The sequence below is a fragment of the Equus caballus genome, chromosome 19 (genome assembly GCF_041296265.1).
Source record: "Equus caballus isolate H_3958 breed thoroughbred chromosome 19, TB-T2T, whole genome shotgun sequence".
NCBI classification, from domain to species: domain Eukaryota; kingdom Metazoa; phylum Chordata; class Mammalia; order Perissodactyla; family Equidae; genus Equus; species Equus caballus.
In genome coordinates, this window is record NC_091702.1 from 34,512,804 (window position 1) to 34,532,324 (window position 19,521).

The 19,521-nt window shown below is 41.5% G+C and overlaps 1 protein-coding gene across 7 annotated transcripts in view; it reads right to left on the reverse strand.

Annotated features, from left to right (window-relative positions):
• The window catches only part of DGKG (diacylglycerol kinase gamma), a 236,116-nt gene that overhangs the window by 127,960 nt on the left and 88,635 nt on the right, over positions 1–19,521 (reverse strand). For all 7 annotated transcript variants that reach the window (XM_070242677.1, XM_070242678.1, XM_023623474.2 and 4 more), the window contains 5 exons: positions 18,815–18,980; positions 18,169–18,231; positions 6,840–7,010; positions 4,150–4,199; positions 708–782 (listed from right to left, as the gene is read on the reverse strand). In XM_070242677.1, coding sequence (XP_070098778.1) covers positions 708–782; positions 4,150–4,199; positions 6,840–7,010; positions 18,169–18,231; positions 18,815–18,980 — 525 coding nt within the window. The remainder of the gene's footprint in view (positions 1–707; positions 783–4,149; positions 4,200–6,839; positions 7,011–18,168; positions 18,232–18,814; positions 18,981–19,521) is intronic.

Sequence of the window (19,521 nt, forward strand, 5' to 3'; positions counted from 1 at the left end):
GACTCAGTGGCGTTGGGCAAGCCACCCTGACTCTCTGGGCTCTGCTTTGCTCATCTGTAAAATGGAAATAAGATTGCTATGTCTGCAGCACTGTAGTGAGGATTAGAGAAAATGTATATTAAATGTCTAATATAATGCCTGACTCATTGGAGCCCCCAAATTTAATGATTACTATTAATATAATCTGGTGATTGAGAAAAATCTGTAAAATCCTTTATAGCTCTAAATTCTTTGATCTAGGAACTCCTGTTATAAAATTTTAGCTCTGGGGCCAGCCCTGGAGGCCTAGTGGTTAAGTTCAGTACGCTCTGCTTTGGTGGCCTTGGTTTGGTTCCTGGGTGTGGACCTACACTGCTCTGTTAGTGGCCGTGCTGTGCTGGCGGCCCACATACTAAAAAATAGAGAAAGATTGGCATGGAAGTTAGCTCAGGGTGAATCTTCCTCAGGGGAAAGAAAATTAGCTCTGGTGAAAAGGTTAGGGGGAATTGGGAATTATCATTTGAACTATGTCAGCACTTTTCCCTGCTGTCTACAATTTTTCCTATCAGAGAAATGAGAGGTCAAGGTGTAGGACTCCAGAGAAGCTGTCTATAAGAAGATGAGTCTGGGAGAGCCTGCACCATAAACATTTGTATCCAAGTCCTGATTGTGTCCCCTCTAATCATGGAAGCTCGCTTGGAAGTCGCCCTGTGCTTCTGGAAACTCACAGGCCTTAGCTCCGTAGGATCCCACTCGAGATACTGGGCAATGTGCAGCATTTGGTTAACAATACGATCCATCTCCTAGAAAACATCAAGGTGAGAAACCAACTGAAGATGCGTTTTCAAGAGCACGACTCAAAATCAAACCCTGTGGGAAAGTGGGCAGGGCAGAGCATGAGAAGCAGCCAGTGCAATAAACTGGCCTTCCATGAGGAGTGCCCCATTTGCTTCTGCTCTTTAGTTCTGCCTCAACCACAAAGCTCATTGGAGAGCAGATGCTCACAAGAAGGACAAAACATGGACAAGCCAGAGGTATGCAGAAAGCTCACTGAACACGACCTCCTCCTGGACCTACCCAGACTCACCTTCCTTTGCCTATCTTGTGCTTTGACTTAGCATAGAAAGCACTCCTGTTTTCTCCTTTGTGATCATAGCTCCCTCAAATACTTACAAATGAAGGCAGTTCTCTCCTCCCTTCTTTATCACTCCTCGCTCCCACAGCTTTAGCAACCTGCGCTCCATCTACACCCCAAGGGTCAGTTTCAGTTGGATGTAGGGCCACTGTGTTGGTCCTAGCTCAGGCACTATGACTTAGATTCCTTCGGCATCTCCTCTTTCCCTTTGCGTCCTGTTCAGCCCTGAGCCCAGGACTCTGTGAGCAGGAAATACATGAGGGTACTTTTGCTTGATGAGTGAGTCTTTTGTTTGGTACCAAGGCCAGGCTCCATATAAAACCTCAGAGAATTGTTGGAGGCTAATGAATCTGTGCACCAAGAGTCCCACTGAAACAACCTGGACTGAGGAGGAGGCATTTGCATCTCTTGGGCACCATCTAAGATGCTCATTCTAAGCTTGATTTGGGGAGACACGTTGGTGAATGAGACAAGGTTCAAATGTGTTACCTCCACCATGTAGAATGCTGGGTCAAAACAAGCAAGCTAAAAACCAACAGGGATTTTAAAAAATGTATTTCATTTGAATTAAAAAATAAGCCATTGCAAAGCCTCAGATGAGGCAGTAGATAGGGGTAAGGAAGTGGGCAGAAAGGTGGAGACAGGGTTCAGCAGAAGCTCCAATGGAAAAGAGCTTGTGAATCTAGTTGGGTCCAAGATTCAATGATAAAACAATGTGATTCAGGAGTCGAGAATTAGACTCAGTTTTGGGCTGTGAAATGGGTTGGGTATTTCCTGGAAGCAGAGTGGGAAGATTTCAGGAAGAACTAGTTCCCCTGATGTCTACCGTGGGCAGGCCACATGTAGATGCTTAAAGAGTCATGGAGGGGTGGGTTCAGTTCTGTGCCATGTTTCAAGAATGGCACTGACAAATCAGAGCTTGACCAGAGTGGATATTTAAGCCTGCCTTATGAGAAACAGGGTAGGAATTAGGAAGTTTTAGTTTGGGGAGGATTTTAGGGGAGATGTGATAGTACCTTCAAATACTTGAAGGCTTATTGTGTAGAATCGGTATTCCACTGGTCAGCTGTCCTGGTCAGCTACCGAGGGCAGAAGTAGGCCACGGAGGGATGCAGGGAGCGAGGAGTTGAGGGTTGGCCTGTTTTGGCCTCACCACTGGGTTGGGGGAGGGGGAGGGAGAACAGAATCAGGTTTTGTGTTGAAAATTTCCCTGGCAGACTATAGATGCTTTTGTGTGGCAAGGAAGCCCCTCTCTAACTAACGGTCATCCCCAGCAGTGGAGTGGCTGTTTTAAGGGAGCGGGTGACCTCTCCATTACTGGGTGCATTCATAAAGAGGCTGGGAGTCCAACTGCCAGGGATTCTTGGCGGAAAGTTGAATCAATAACTCTTGAGACTTGCTTCAGTCCACCATGTTACCTTCCAAATATATCTGGAATTTTACCCTTCTTACCACCTGCAATGCTTCTGCCCCGGGGCAGGTTGCCATCATGTCTTGTCTTGCTTATCTCAATAGCCTCCCAGCTGGTATCTCTGCATGCATTCCTGTAGTCTAGGGCTCAACATAGCAGCTAGAGTGGTCCTGTTAAAACCTAACTCAATCATATCACTCCTCTGCTCAAAATCTCCATTGGTTCTCCATTTCTCCAGATAAAAGATAAACCCTTTCAACCACCTGTAAGACTTGATAATGCTTTGCAAGTACCTCCTCCCCCATTACTTCTCTGATCTCATCTCTTATTACTTACTCACTCTGACCTCATCTGTTCCTCATTCCACTCCAGTCACTCTGGGCTCCTAGTTAACCCGCTAACATTCCAGGCACCCCTCAGGACCTTTGCTCTGGCTGTTCCCTCTGCCTGGAAGGTGCTTCCCCTAGATATCCCCATGACTTACTCCCTTACCTCCTGCAAGTCTCTGTTCAGATGTCCCCTCCTCAGGGATACCTTCCTTGGCTCTTCTTGCTAAAACTGCAGCTCCCTCTAACTCTTCCTTTCTCTCCTTCGTTTTTCTTCTTGCACACGTCTCTATCTAACACATATTTTACTATGCTTTTTAGTGTGCATGTTTGCACTAGAATGAAAGCTTCGTGAGGGCATGGATTTTTGTCAGTTGGCTCACTGATGCATCTCCAGTGCTTAGAATAGTGCCTGACATAGAGTAGACACTCAATAAATGTGTGTTGACCAAATGTTTGAGAGTCTGTGATTCTCTGGTTTTTCTCCGGCATGACCCAACCCACAGCACTGCAATGTGGCTGTAGGGATCCCATAAAGACACTTTGGGGTTGGAGGGAATAAGGATGTCTTAGTTGGTCTAGTGGACTTGTTTCTTTTCTTCCTCCCTCTGGTCTGAATCAGCCCCATGCACCTCAACCTCAGAGTCTTTCTGTTAATGAGTCCCATCTCTGACCTTGCCAGTCATGAAGACAAGGCCTATCTGACTCTATGTGCCTTCTCCTCTTTCTGCCTTCTTCCATTTCCACTCTTCCTCTCACTCCATGATCCCTGACCTATCCTTGCCTATTCCTGAGGCGAGGTGGGGGGCGAGTCTCAGGCTTTCCCAGGTGCAAAGGGATGAGATTATGTGCTCAGAGTAGACAGAACCAGACTCCGAGAGCTAGTGTCCTGGGGTATGAGAGGAAGGCCAGGGTGATGCCGAAGCACACCAGCAGTTAACCTCCTGTCCTCTTGTCCTGGTCTTGCTGCCTCCCTCATCCTTCTCCTCTCTGCCCCTGGGACCTGGCAGGAAATTGCAGGGGGAATTTCTGAACCCAATGGGAAGTTAAACTAGAAGAGATACTAAAGCATCTCCCCATTCTGAGATTTTATGATCCTGGACTTCTGGAATAAAAGGCAAGTTGGAGTTCACTCTCTTTCAGGAAGTAGAAGGTGGGGGGTTCTATTCATTTCTGCAGTCCATATTGAGACATTGCTATTCCTATAAAGATGGAACTGAGAGTTCAGACTCTTCCTCCATCTGCTCCCCTCTCCCCCAGCCTTTCTAAGATCCAGGAAGGATATTTGGAGAGCTTACCGCTTGGTCCAGGAGACCGTTCTCATCCGAGTCATAGAGACGAAACATAACTGCAAGAAACACAGAGGTGAGGCTTGAGGTGTCCTCCAGGCACCAGGATGGGCTGAGGCTTTGTTGCTGCCAGTTTTTAGATCAGCTCTGACCGTCACTGGGGTGAGGGCTGTTGCAGCCAACTCACCCACCCTCCAAGGAACAGTCTGACCTCCTTACGGAGAGGGTGGGAAGAAGGAGGACAACCAAGCCACTTGGCTTCTGGGGCTGTTGAAGCAACAACTCTGTGGTTGATGAGATCAGGTCACGAGTGTGATTCCCCATAGAGCATTCACACTTCTCAGGATCACTGGAACACAACTCAAAGCAAACGCCCAGCCGGTGGTGGAGCAGAGGCACCAGAATTATAGACAGGACACTGCTTCTATTGCACACAGAAAGGGTGTGGAATTAGGTAGATTCAAATCTTGGCTCTTCCCTACCACCTTTAGGGTGTCAAATAAGTCATTTAACTTCTCTAGGCTCAGTTTTTTCATCTGTAAGATGGAGATTATAATAGTTTCTTTCTCCTAGGTTTGTTTTTTAAATGAGGAATGTAGAAAGCACTCAAAAGATGTTATTTTCTTTCATTAATGAACATTTACATATGGCATTTAATATGACAATGAACTGTCCTATGCACATTGTTACTTAATCCTCAATAATCCTATGAAGTAGTTACTATTACAGAAGCTATTCTATCCTTTTCCTAAAATCCATATGCTATTCAGAAACACCCTCTATCGCCTTCCAGCGGCAGGGAGGTGATGGTGGATCAGGAAGATCTGGGAGAGAAATTTGAGCAAAGGACTAAATGTTCATTTATGGGACCTGGAAACCTGCATTTCTTTCAACTAAAAGGTAGAGATCCTGTCTGTGGTCCCAGAAGTAAGCAGGATGGGGAGCAGAGCTGAACACGTTTTCATTTCCCTCTCATCCTTTAAAACCCTTCATCATGCCCACCTTCTCTCTGGAGCCTCCCCTGACCCACCCTTTCTTCCCCCATGCAACCACTCTGAGTCTCTCAGCACATGCCCACAGGGTCACAGTGTTCCTCTTAAGTTACCCTTGTGTTGTCGCTTCCTTCTACACGTTTTAATGTCTCCGCAACTTGTGTTTTGTTCAGTGGCGAGTTCCTGGTTGGAGTTCAAGTTATTTAAAATTAGGGTCAAGGGCTTCTGACTCTTTGTGACTGCTCAGAATGTCATGGTCAGAGGCACTCAGTATATGAAGCTGACTCGCCACAGAGATGGTTGAACGATGTAAAGAAGGACAGACCTTCCCACTAGTGTTGTTCCCGGACCCCAGGCTGAGGAGACTCTCTAACATGGCGCTTTCTTCGGTCCTTCTGGGCATGAAGAGTAAAACTAGAAAATGTGAGTAAGCATTCTATGTAGCAGCACAGCCTTGGGCAAGTCATTTAACCTTTCTGTTCTTTCTTACATGTAAAATGAGAATAATCATATTGACATTCTAGAATATTGTAAGGTTAAAATGACATAATGCATTTAAAGTGCTTAGCAAATATAAGGTGTTAGTGATGTGTTATTATTGTAATTATTGCATTAGTGATAGGTGGGATTTCAGGCTACTATTTCCAAAAAGATACCTGTTTGGTTATCATGTCTTTTAACATTAGCTAGAAGAAACAGAAATCTGCTACATGTGCCAACAAATTGGCACTTGAGACTTGCAAGTGTTGACACCTCAAACCTATGCGGGAGATTTTAAGCTCAGCTAATGAGCAAACTGTTTCATTTTGTTTTTGGCAAGGGTTAACCTTTGCCAGACTTTTCTTTTCTAATGTTTAAGTTTTGCTGACTAGTCTAATTATTAGCTGGGTTTTTGACTTTTGCTATAATGTGTACATTTTCCCCTTAATCTCTACTAAGTTCCCAAGAGAAGCTAAAACAATATATATATTTTTTAACACGGTCCTATCATTTCCTGTTTTAAAACTTTGCCATAGGTTCCCAGAGGCCAGCGAGACCGCCCCTGGAGGGACTCATTTATAAGACTGCAGGCCGCTTCAGTCACTGTGGGCTTTCCTTCCCGCCACCAGCTATTACTCTCCTCCTGAAGATCTGTTTTTGAAACCAACTTAGTAGCACCATGAAACCCAGCTCAACTCCCTTAATTCACTAGCCTTCTTTCTCTAGAGGCCAAAAAACTTGGGGTGGGAGTGGATGAAGAAATGGAAATAAGATAGAGGTTGATGCGATCTCAAGGAAAAAAAATTCCTCATTGTTAAAGAGTCACTTGGGCATGGAATAGGGGAGGGAAGATAGATGTGGAATATTGTTCCTTGAAAAATCTACTAAGAGGAGGCAGCCGCTTTCTGATTGGAGGCTTTGCAGAAGTCCTGCCAGCAAGAGAAGGGAGTCTTCACCACTTGCAGAGACCCCTTCCCTTTCAAATCCTGGTTCTCAACATCAAGATTTCAGATGTATCTCCCACTCTCTAGACAACAGGTACTGTGTCCCAGGGTGGATTCTAGGAGATGCTCCTATCTGCTGGTGACAGGCCGTAGACCTCCCTCAAGGAGGCAGCACCCATACCCATGATCCCGGATCAATCTCCAGCATGTTTAGAAAGATAGACAGGACACTGGCTCTTCCTGTAGGAGAAAGTCAAAGTCCCTTGACAGGGCGAGTACTTACACTCTAGCTTATCCTGAGGTCTCCCCGTCTCCAGCAGGGACAGGTAACATACAACATCCTTCAGGTACACTATGGGGGATTCTGAGCCTGAAGATTGAGCAACAGGGTTTCCCAGAGGGGTTGCAGCCACTTGGTCTTTAGCTGGCACCTGCTTCTCAGTGATTTTTGATTCTGCAAAGGCAAAAGGAAAGCATCCAAGGACATTTAATGTTTAGTAAATATTATGTTTCCCCATCCTTTTCATGGTAGAGGCAAGAATTTTATATAATTATCTTCAAAAGCTTTGGTTACATAGATATGACCAAATCGATGGCCCTAGAAATCCAGTTTGTGGAGTTCATACTCTCTGAATGGACTCCATTCTGACCCCTTTAGAATCTATATCCTTGTAAGAAATCCATCTATATTCTGAATTTTCAGAAAAAAATGGTAGTGATTTTTAGTAATATCAATAGCCAACAGGCAAACATCATTTAGCCTAACTTTTTGGAACACACCCAATTTGTAGAGGTAATTTTGGCTAGGATTCCAAAACCCAGACTATTGATCATTTACCAATGTGCTCTTTCACAATTTTTTTCTGGAATACATTTAGAGATAAATAAAAAGATGAATATTCAAAAGAAAAAAACTGAGATTTAAAATCAACTAATTTACGGAAACTAGGAAGAATTTTGACTAACTACAAGCCAAATCAGTTGGAGTAAGAAAATGCAGAAGTAGCTTATTATGCCACAGGAATAGGGTAAGTTTTCCCTCTGAAATTTTCCTTCTCAGAGGTAAGAAAACTCTTTGTCCCTTCCACACTTTTGTTCTCTGATTCAGAAGTATAAGGTTATTACCAACCAGAAAACCAGGCACTTATATTTTACCATGTAAATTATGCATTTTTGAGGCACTTTGAGTGCTATCTGTCTTCCCCTAGCCACTCTATATCCAGTAAGAGATTGCAACTCACAGAAAACACAGGAAAAAGTAAAAGGATGATTGACAGTGAAAAATCCAACTTAGGTGTTGTAATACCACCAAGTAATAAAGTGCTGGAGGCACAGGCAGAGGGAGAGAGAGCCTTGATAGTAATGCCTGCTGGGAAAGGCAATGTACTAGTACACTCTTCATTCAGAGAGCCAAAGTTCCAAGCAATGGGAGCAAACATTCCATCTCAGGTCTGTGCTGGATGAAAGCCTACAGGTCAGGTCCTGGTCTGAAAAGGGAATTAACCATCATCCAGACGGACAGTGTGAGAGACCAAAGGTTACTGACACACTCTGTATTTTACAAAGGGCCCCATAAAGAGAGCAAGATGAAGCCTATGAAATAGAGCTGCAAAACAAGGAAAGGAAGCTTCATCCTGAAGTCTCAAAGGACTCAGATCTTTGGAAAGAATTTCCTACTGGACAAGACCCTCAGCAGGTTGCAAAGATATACTCTCTATTAAACAGAAACAGAAAGTCTTAGGGGTGAGCAAGTTGAGATGAAAATACAATAGGATAAGATTAAAAAAAAGATAATGTGATACAGGGAAATTGCAACGAAGTTGCATAAACAACAGAAGTATTAAAATCATCACTGGAGGAAAAGTTATGGAAAAACACAATAATATATAAGACAAATGCGAGAAGTCCTTTATACAGGGTAGACCATTATACCCCAAGTTACTGTTATATCCTTAGATTATTCATCCATTAAAACACTATTGCAATGACTTCTATGTCAACTAAATTGGATTAATAGGGACTAGATTTACCCTCACACCTGAAACAACTGAAAAGCTGGACAAAAAGATATGGAACAATGGTTTACAGGACATTGAATGTGGCCAGCACAAAACAGTGGTCCCAAGAGATGGGAAACAAACGACGTTATCCTCACAATTGCCACATCCTACTGTCTGGAAAGAGTTTCTAGGCCACGGTGCAGAGAGGGCGAACCCAGGCAGATCCAGGTAGTTTCTTTGAGTTGAAGAGATAGAGCTGGGAATCTGGTGAGCCCAAGGTGGCTAGAATTCACAGATCAGAGAGCTGAAGAGGAGGGACGTGCACATAGAAAGAACTCTGAAGATCTGCAGAAGGTCCCTTTGAGTAATCAGCAGAGAGATCCTCTCAATTATTTTGCTGAGTAATGACTAGCACACATGCATGAGGAAACCACCTGAGGCTGGGGAAAGAACCAGAATTAGAAATAACAATCCTTGGAATTTCTGCACAGGGAACCAAGAATAGTGTTTATTTCCACCAACCAAGGTAGAAAATCCCCAAAACTCATGAATCATTAGGTAGACCACTCAGAAGAGTTCTGCCTTGGTAGCTGAGCAAAATTAGCCCAGAGTAAATGCCTCTCTGGTCCTCTTTAACAAAGCTTTAAAAGCTTGACTTAAAAAGATCAAACTATTTCCAAGTAACCTAACTGTATCCCAAAACAAAGCTCAAGACTATTTATAGGACTATAAAAATATCAAGTATCCAACAATATCAATATCTTGCATCCAATAAAAAATTTCCAGGCATGCAAAGAAGCAAGAACATATGAACAATAATAAGTAGAAAAATCAACTGAAATGCACCAAGAAATGACATAGATGATAAGATAGACAAAAGCTTTAAAACAGTTATTACAACTGTATTCCATATGTTCAATAAGTTAGAGGAAAGACTGAACATGTTAAGCAGGGACAGGAAAGACAGAAAAAAATACCCACATCAAGTGTCTAGATATGTGTTAAATGAAAAATGCACTGAATGGGATTAACAATAGATTAGTCATTGCAGAAGAAAAGACTAGTGAATTTGAAGTATAGCAATAGAAACTATCTAAAAAAACTAAAAGAAGAAAAAAAGAGTACCATATCAGTGAGCTGTGGGACAACTTCAAGTAGACGTAGTCAAATAAACATGTAATTGGATCATCTGAAGAAGAGGAGAGAGAGTCAGGAGCAGAAAAAAGTTAAAGAAATAATGGCTAAAATTTTTCCAAATTTGTTGATATTTGATAAAAACTATAGAACTTCAGATCCAAGATGCTCAGTGAACCCCAAACAAAAGAAACATGAGTAAAACTACCCAAGAAACATCATAATCACATTGATAAAAATCAGTGATAAAGAGGAAATCGTAAAAGAAGTCAGAGAAAAAAAGACACACGTACAGAGAAACAAACATAAGAATGACTGTAGTTTTCTTATTGGAAACAATGGAAGCTGGAAGCCAGCAGAACAACATCTTTCAAGTACTAAAAGAAGAAAACTATCAACCTAGAAATTTTTACTCAGTGAAGTGTCTTTAGAAAAAAAGGCAAAATAAAGACTTTTTAGATGTACAAAATTGTATAGAGCTGCACTATAAGAAATGGTAAAGAAAATTGTGTTAGTAGAATTATACCATACGGAAACCTGGATTTACACATAAGAATGAGGAGCACCAAAACTGGTAACCGCATGGGTTAAGAATACTTTTCTTATTAGTTAAATCTTTTTAAAAGATAATTAACTATTGAAGGAAAAATAATAACAATGTATTGGGTGCTTTATAATATAACATACGGAGAAGTAAAGTAAATGACAACAATAGCACAAAGACGTGGATGCGAGAAATGGAGGTGCACTGTAAATTTATTATAGTATATGCAAAGTGGAATAATATTACTTAAAGGTAGACTGTGAGAATTAAAACAATCACTAAAATAATATGACAAAGAGTTAAAGCTAATAAGATAAAAAAGGAGCTAAAATGAAATCATTAAAAATATTCAATCAATTTAAAAGAAGGCAGAAAAAGAGGAAAAGGGAAAGAAAGAACAAATGGGATAAATAGAAAATAAATAGCAGGATGGTAGTTTTAAACCTAACCATATCAAGTATCACATTAAATGTAAATGTTCTAAAAGTTTAACTAAAAGGCAGAGATTTTTAGATTGGATTAAAAAAAAGATCCTACTAAATGCTTCCTATAAGAAAGTCAGTTTAAATATAAAGACACAAATACATTAAAAGTAAAAGGATGAAAAAAGATTTACCATGGTAACACTAGTCAACTAGAGTGGCTATATTAATTATGAATACAATTATAATAAAGTAGACTTCAAATCCAAGAATATTACTAGGAATAAAAAGAATCATTTCATAATGATAAAGAGGTAGATTCATTAAGAGAACATAATAATCCTAAATATTTATGCATCAAATAACAAAGCTTCAAAATGCATGAAGCAAAAACTGAGAGAACGGCAAGGAGAAACAGACAAATTCACAATTACAGTTGGAGATTTCAACACCTCTTTCCCAACAATTAATAGGTCAAATAGATAGAAAATCAGTAAGGATATAAAAGGCTTGAAAAACACTAGCAACCAACTTGACCCAACTGACACTTATAGAACGTCTCATCTAACAACAGCAGAATAAATATTATTTTCAAGTACTCATGGAACATTTGCTTAGATAGACCACGTGCTAGGCCATAACACACATGTCAATAAATTTAAAAGGATTAAAATCATACAAAGTATGCTCTCTGTCTGCAGTGAAATTAATTAGAAACTAATAATAGAAAGATATCTGGAAAATCCCCAAATATTTGGAAACTAAACAATACACCTCTAAGTAACTCAAAGGTCAAAGAGGAAATCATAAGGTATTTTGAAATAATTGAAAATGAAAACACAGCACATCAAAATTAGAACTGAGCACCTATACTAGAAATAAAAAAGTCTGAAATCAATGATCTCAGGTTCCACTGTAAGAAACTAGAAAAAGAGCAAATAAAAGTAAGAGTAAGCAGAAGAAAGAATATAAAAGGATCAGAAAGGAAATAAATGGAATAAAGAAAACAGAAAATCAACAAAGAAAATCAGTGAAACCAAAAGTGGTTCTTTGAGATCAATAAAATTGACAAATCTCCAGTCATACTAATGAGGAAAAAAATGAGTGAAGGCACAAATTACCATTACCAGAAGTGAAAAAGGTGACATCACTATAGATTCAACAGATATTAAAGAGTTAATAAGGGAATATTGTTAACAATCTTGTGTCACTAAATTAGACAACTTAGATGAAATGGACAAATTCCTTGAAAGACACAAAATATCAAAGCTCACTTAAGAAGAATAAATAACCAGGAAAGCTTATTAAAGTAGTTGAATTTAAGTAAAAAAGGAGTTGAAATTAAGTAAAAGAACTTACCGCAGAGAAAATGCCTGGCAGAATGTGTTCACTGGAGAATTCTACCAAACATTTGAGGAAGAGATAATATGAATTCTATACAAATTTTTTCCAGAAAATTTAAGAGGAGAGAATCCTACCCAACCAATTTTATGACACTAGCATTACTCTAAAGCCAAAACCAGAAAGAGACATTACAAGAAAAGAACATGCATGCCAATATCCTTCATAAACATAAATTCAAAAGTTCTTAACAAAATTTTAGCAAATTGAACCTAATAGTATATAAAAAGAAATTAAATAAGACCTAAATAAATAGAGAAGTATACTCTGTTTAAGGATAAGAAGACCCAATATTGTTAAGATGTTAGTTCCCCCCAAATTGATCCACAAATTCAATGCAATCCTGTTCAAAATCCTAGCACATTTTTTGTAGAAAGTGACAAGCTGATTCTAAAGCTCACATGGAAGTGCCCAAGATCTGGAATAGCCTAAACCACTCTGAGAAACAATAAAGGTGAAAGACTTACACTACCTGACTTCAAGACTTAGGAAAGCCACAGTAATCAAGACAGTATGTTATTGGCATCAAGATAGACACACAGGTCAATGAAAGAAAATAGAGTCCAGATGTAGACCCACACAAATATGGTAAACTGATTTTTGATAAAAGTGCCAAAGTCAGTCAGTGAAGAAAGTCTTTTCAACAAATGGTGCTGGGGAAGCAGGATATCCATACGAAAAAAAAAAAAAAGGAACTTTAATCTATACCTCCTAGCATATAGAAAAATCAACTCAAAATGGATTATAGACTTAAATGTAGAGCTTAAAACCACAAAACATCTAGAAGAACATAGGAGAAAATCTTTGTGATCTTGAGTGATGCAAAAATTTCTAAGATACAACACTGAAAACTCAATCCATAAAGGAAAAAAGTGATGAGTTTGGCTTCATTAAAACTAAGAAATTTTGCTCTTCAAAAGACACTATTAGAGGGGGCCGGCCCCGTGGCCAAGTGGTTAAGTTTGTGCACTTTGCTTCGGTGGCCCAGGGTTTCGCCAGTTCAAATCCTGGGCGTGGACATGGCACCCCTCATCAGGCCATGCTGAGGAGGCATCCACATAGCACAACTAGAAGGACCCACAACTAAAAAGACAAAACTATGTACCGGGGGGTTTTGGGGAGAAAAAGAAAAAATGAATAAATAAATAAATAAAATTAAAAAAAAACAAGACACTGCTAGAGAATGAAAAGACCAGTCACAGACAGGAAGAAAATATTTACCGTAACATATTTGATGAAGGATTTGTACCCAGAATATATAAAGAACTGTCAAAATTCCATAAGAAAGCCAACAACTCAATTAAAAAATGGGCAAAAGCACATGAAAAGATAGTCAGCATCATTAGTCATTAGGGAAATGTAAATTAAAACCACAGTGAAATACTACTATATACCTATCAGAATGGCTAAATATAAAAAGACTGTCATGCTGAGTGTTGGTGAGGATATGGAGCAATGAGAACCTACCTACAGTGCTGGTGGGTGTGTAAAATGGCCTAACCACTTTGGGAAAAAACTTGGCAGTTTCTTATAAAGTTAAATACATATCTACCGTATTACACCCAGTCATTCCACTACTAGGTCTCTACCCAAAAGGAATGAAAGCTGTCCACACAGAGACTTGTATAAGAATGTTCATGTTTTATTGTAATAGCCAAAAACTGGAAACGATCCAAGTGTCCGTCAACAGGTGAATGGATTAAACAAACTGTGGAATATCTATCTAGGTATTGGGAATATTAACCAGCAATAAAAATAGATTAATTATCGATACACAAAATAATATGGAAGAATTTCAAATAATGCTGAATGAAAGAAGCCACATCCAAAAGAGTACATACTGTATGATTCTATTTATATAAAATGTCAAAAACACAGTCTCATCTGTAGTGACAGCACGCAGGTCAGTGGTTGTATAGAGATGGGGGTAGGTGGGAAAAAAGAATTACAAAGGAAACTTTTGGCAATGACGGATATCTTCATTATATTGATGTAGTGCTGGTTTCTAAGTGTATACACATGTAAAACTTACTAACTATGCCCTTTAAACATGTGCAATTCATTTTATGCCAATTGTACCTCAACAAAGCTGTTTCAAAACATTACTAGAGACTTTTCCCAAAGATCCTTGAATTACCAGCCCTATAATTGGGCCTTGAACCATCGTTCTAATTTTCGTTGAGGTCTACTGGTGTCCCTCCTCTTCCTGCTGCCTTACATGGAATACCACTAACCTACAGTCATCTGAGCACATCCCTCGGGGACTGCCAGTAATAAAAGACTAACACCTTCTTCCAGATTACAGAGGTTCTTTCCTGATGTCATGTCACAAACTCTTTCACGTGTGGGTTCTTGGGTAGACCTGACTTGTTCCGCCTTCTCTCTTAGTGTTGTTGCCTTCCAGTTGGGCAGTGTGGCATACAGGACAGAGCAGCAAGCTAGGGGCTCTAGCACTGGGTTTGTGCTAAATGGTGTGTGATCTTGCACAAGTAGGCTACTCCTCCACTTCAGTTTTCTCATCTGTTAAAAGAGGGACTTGCATTAAAATTGATGTTTACTCAGTCTTAAGCAATGTAAGAAATGTTTGTGAACACAATGTTAAGCAAAAGACAAAGCTGGATCCAAAATTATGTATACAGTCTGGTCCTAGTCCTGTAAAAATTTTTAGAAAAAAAGCCCTATAAGGATATGTGTATGTGTGTGTGTGCAAGTGCGCACGTGTGTAATTGCATTGGTAGGATTATGGGTGACTTTGTTGTTTCTTTAGCTTTTTTATGTACTGTTCAAATTTTCTACAATGTGAGTGTGTTACTTTATATAATTGGGGAAAACTAAGAAAAAAAATTAAGGGACTTTCCTTGAGACTCCAATATTCCGAGTTGCTGAAACATCTCAACAGCATGAGAAACTAAATAAAAACCAGGAGACTGAAGTTCACTTTGCGTATCCCATTTAGTCCTGGGCATTCAGGAAGGGGTGAATTCAGCCTTTCCGAAGCTGACATCCTGATGATGGCAGATTGCTCAGGGCTCTGAGCTGACGTTTGGATGCAACGAAAGTCCTTCTCTGCTGTGATTATGGACATAATCATGCACCCACCTGGCTCTGGGAAGGAAAAACTTGAAGGGAGTGATTCTAGATCTGAGTTTGGAGATTGATCGAATAGGCCTAAATAGGTCATATCAAATGAGGATCTAGTTTCTTCCTCTGGCTTCTGCTTGTGCAATAGGAAAAGGGTGATATTTTCAACAGATGGCCTGATCTAAGGTGATTCCAGAACTTGGCTCTTCCTTGCTGCCAGAGGCCCCTCTCTGTGGTGTCTGCCTGGCCCTACGTTCTTGTTTCTGGCGAACAGGGTCATCTAATTAAGACATCTGTGAAAGGTGTCCTCACGGGAAAAGGATTTTGACTGTAAATCTTGAATCACAAAAGGAGATGAAAAAATGCTACACGCTTCCCCAGGCCAGCCGTCAGATAATTGTCCTTTCGTGATTTGACCGTAGGAGACTGGTATTTCCCCATAAACAAGGAAAATGGTGCATCACAAACCACTTGTCCAGGAGGAAATCTCTGGAAGTTGTTCTCAGACCCAGAAATGATATAGACATGACAAGTAAGCACAGTGGTCAAATAAGTTAGCCAACTTCCATTATCATCATCAATTATCTTTTCTCAAATATCACTTGATAACAGCATACCCACTAATTCCTTCCTTGGTACCTCAGAAACTTCAGCCACTAAAACAAACCCCACCTAGAATCTGGAGCCTTAGGGAATGAAGTGCAATTTCTCTCAGGTTCCTCTTGAAGTTTCAGATACTGGGACTAAGAAAGTTCAGGGTAAAGAATTTGGGGCCAGAGGCTTTTCATTGTTGATTTTCTTACTGAGACTTTAGAATCTCAAAGCTCTCAGTTTCACCCTTTCTTTTCTACCATGAGAACAATTTATGTCATAATATGCCTCTACTATTCCACACAGGATTCAAGACTTATTTATGACTCAAATCCTTTAACCAAGGGACCATGGACCAAGCATGGCTGGATGAGGTGCTAGCAGCAGGGTGGGTGAGCCCATACTTTGTAGAATTTTGACCTGCTACTGTCCCTGAAGCCCTTAGGAAGACATTGATGCTCTTAATCCTTGCTTTGTGGAGCTCCATGAGCAGCCTGGAATTTGCTGAGCATATTGTCCAGAGACAACTCTTCTTTTCCAACCATGCTCTGCTTTCCATCCATCGTGAATTTTTTATCTCATCAGTCCTTCAGTTAAACACTGAAAACTTTATATTACTTCTAGTTGCCCTTTTTGCTGTAACTGGAAAAGAGATTAGAACTACATCTAGTATCCACTTGAAGAAATTCTCTTGTTATGGATCTCTGTTACAATTAGGTCTCCTTCAGTTGTATTATCTCTTATCTATCATGTTTTTTATATATTTGAAAGATACTTAAAACTGCATTCTTTATCCCCTGGGCACATCCTAAGAGCTGGAATTCACCAATGTGTATCAATCTTTTCCAGAAAATAATGCAAATGCAATAAGGTCTGACTCTGAGTCTTCGTATTTGAAGCTCCAAGAGCAACCGTGAAGAGGAGAGTCCCTGAGGGGGTTCTTCCATGAGAGTAGGATGTTCAGTTGACACACTTGGAGACTGAGGGCACAGAATAAAGGAGATCTTGACAGACCATGTGGAGTTAAGAATAGAGTGTGCTTTGGGAGGGTGGCCTGAATAATAATTGCTAATATTTATTGAACATTTACTATGCTTCAGGCAGGCTCTAAGCATTTTACACGTGTAACTCAAACTTCATATCAAAACTTATTATCATTTCAGGTTACCAGTGGAGAAACTGAGGCACAGAGACATTGTTCAAATATACTGAAGGTTACAGAGCTAGGTAGTATCAGAGCTGAGTGTCAAACCCAGGCAGTCTGTCCCCGAAGTCCAGATTCTTAACCAATATGCTTATTGCCTGCCCAACTTGGGTTGATAGTGTACAGGAAATTTGTATGAGATCCAAGATCAGAGGTCAAGGAAGATAACCTTTGCTCTTTCCAGTTTTCCTAGGAGCCTCTGCCTGAGGGCTTGTGCCTGTCAATAGCCTGTCAGCAGAGGAATGGGTTCCCAGTGATAAATGTGCCAGGGAAGGTTCTATATCAGTCACGGCGCAGGAGTGGACCCACAAACAGCTAGGCACCTCTTACGGAGCTGCACTGAGACTGCAGCCTTGGTCATTCCATCGGGAACTAACCAAAATGGTGCCTTTACATAGAGGCAAACCTTAGTCCAGGCACGTCAAGAGAGGCCACTCCTTCCTCTCTTGGTGTAGGAAAGAGCAGGGGCTTTGAGCTTGGATAATTCTGGATTAAATTCCCAGCTCCATATGTCACATAGTGGTATATAATCTCTTAAAGCCGCAATTCTTCAATGTGTAAAGTGGTACGACTGTGAAGGCCAAGTGTAATATGTAATAAAGCAGGTGCCTGGCAAATAGATCTTCAGAACATCATCCAGCATCCCCTTGCTCCTCCTCCCAATGTGTTCAAACAGAGCACGTGAATATTGTTGAAAGTCAACCAGAGCACTCTCTTACCCACTTGCCCTCCCCCTGCCAGCCATCCACTGGTAGAGTCATCTGTACCTCAGCCCTAGAGCCATCTCTTTACATTCTCTCTCTCGCTCTCTGTCTCCCTCTCTCTCTCTCTCTCTCTCTCTCACACACACACACACACACATACACACACCCACACCCACACCCACACACACACACACACACACACACACACACAGTCAAACCCCTATCATACAGCTTCTCCTTAGAAGGTTCCCCTTTTCCCCTCTCTGGCCAGGCAGACCTGTCAGAAGTAAACATTTAATGAACTGTCCTGAGTCTGGATCTGCCCTTGCTATCAAGTGAAGCAAGAATCTTTGTCCAGCCTCAGAAGCCTAGTACATTTGAGTGGTGGGGACCCCAGAGATGGAGGCAGACAAGATCTGCCCAACGGCATACAATTATATGAAAAACAAAACTGCTGGTTAGGTTTCTGCCTCCACCCAAGGATGAGGTATTCCCAACTCCTCCCTCGAAACTTGTATTCCAAAGACTCACCGGTATCAGGGGCACAGGCCTCATCTGCTTTGGCAGCATTATCCGCATTCTGAATGCTGGACTCTGGGGAACAGACAGAAGATGCAAAGACCAGTCCATACCCTCCAGCTTCTTAGAGGGGCAGGGGCAGACCTTCTCCTGAGGTCTGGATCACTTAGGTTGTATCAGTGTCTCTGAGTGTCAGCTGGGTTCATGCTCACTTATTGGGGTTGGCTGTGTCTCCCTCATTATAGCCGAAGCTCCAGGAAAAAGTGCCCCCTCCTTACTCTTCCTCTGACACTGCCAGGCTAGTCCCAGAATGGATACTCAAGCTGAATGTGCTTCATTCATGGACTGGCAGCCTTGATAGGAGGCTCTCTCCACCTGCCATATGTTAGTCTGTGCCTCTTCTTTCCCCCATCCTCCCCTCTGATCCTGAGTGGCAGGAATTATGTCCCTTTTTATTCCTCTTACTGAGAGAGTCATCAGACAAGACTTCCTTTGAGCCTATATGAGGAAAGGAGTCCTCATCCCCTGGTCCCCATTTCCCACCCTATACAGAAGTCCCTGGCTCAGGGGACCCCCTAGGAGTGCAGCCATGGCTGTGGCAAGTGGATTAGAGCTACAAAAATCTCCCTTCTATCTTGGGGAACTCTGGTCTATGTACCTGGGCCACTGGCCTCGCTGTTGCTGGTCTCCTCCTTTGGGTGGTCAGGGATCTCTTGTCTGGGCTTCTGGCTGAAGGCCAGGAAGAGGTGCGTGCTCAGTGGCTGAGGCAGGTCCACCTCCAGGTATGCCCTCATGAACAGCTTGAAGACCTCATAGCCAACTGGCTGAGAAAGGACAAAGAGGGAAAAGTCAGTGGAGAGAAGCAAGGAGACAGAAGAGGGAGAGGAGGAAAAGGAATCGGGGAACTGGCAGGCGAGAGAAGTGGAAAGGGAAGCAGAAGAAAGCGTAGTGATTGGTGGGGCAGGAATGAAAAGGCCAGGGAGGTGATAGAGAATGACAGGCACAGAGAGCAGAGAGTAGGATATAAGAAAGAGAAGACACTGGTGGTTGCACATTGAGGTTTGGGGGGGTGGGCCTGGTGCCACAGGAGGCTTTTGGAACAAGACACATCTAAATTTAGGTAGAAAAGGGGTGAGGGAGAGTGAGCGCTGGGGAGGAGGCCACAGGGGAGGGTCACTGCCTCAGTCCAGGCCCATGAGAGGGACTTGTCTGTAATGAGCAGGACTAGGTCAGTGCCCCGGAATCCAAGGGAAGATGAAGAAGGATGTAGTTGGAAACACGATGGAAAGAAATGGCTTTTTTGTAGTATCTCGATTTCCTGCCTGTGCTGTGAGGGATGTGATTCCTGAGTATTCAGGTCTCAGA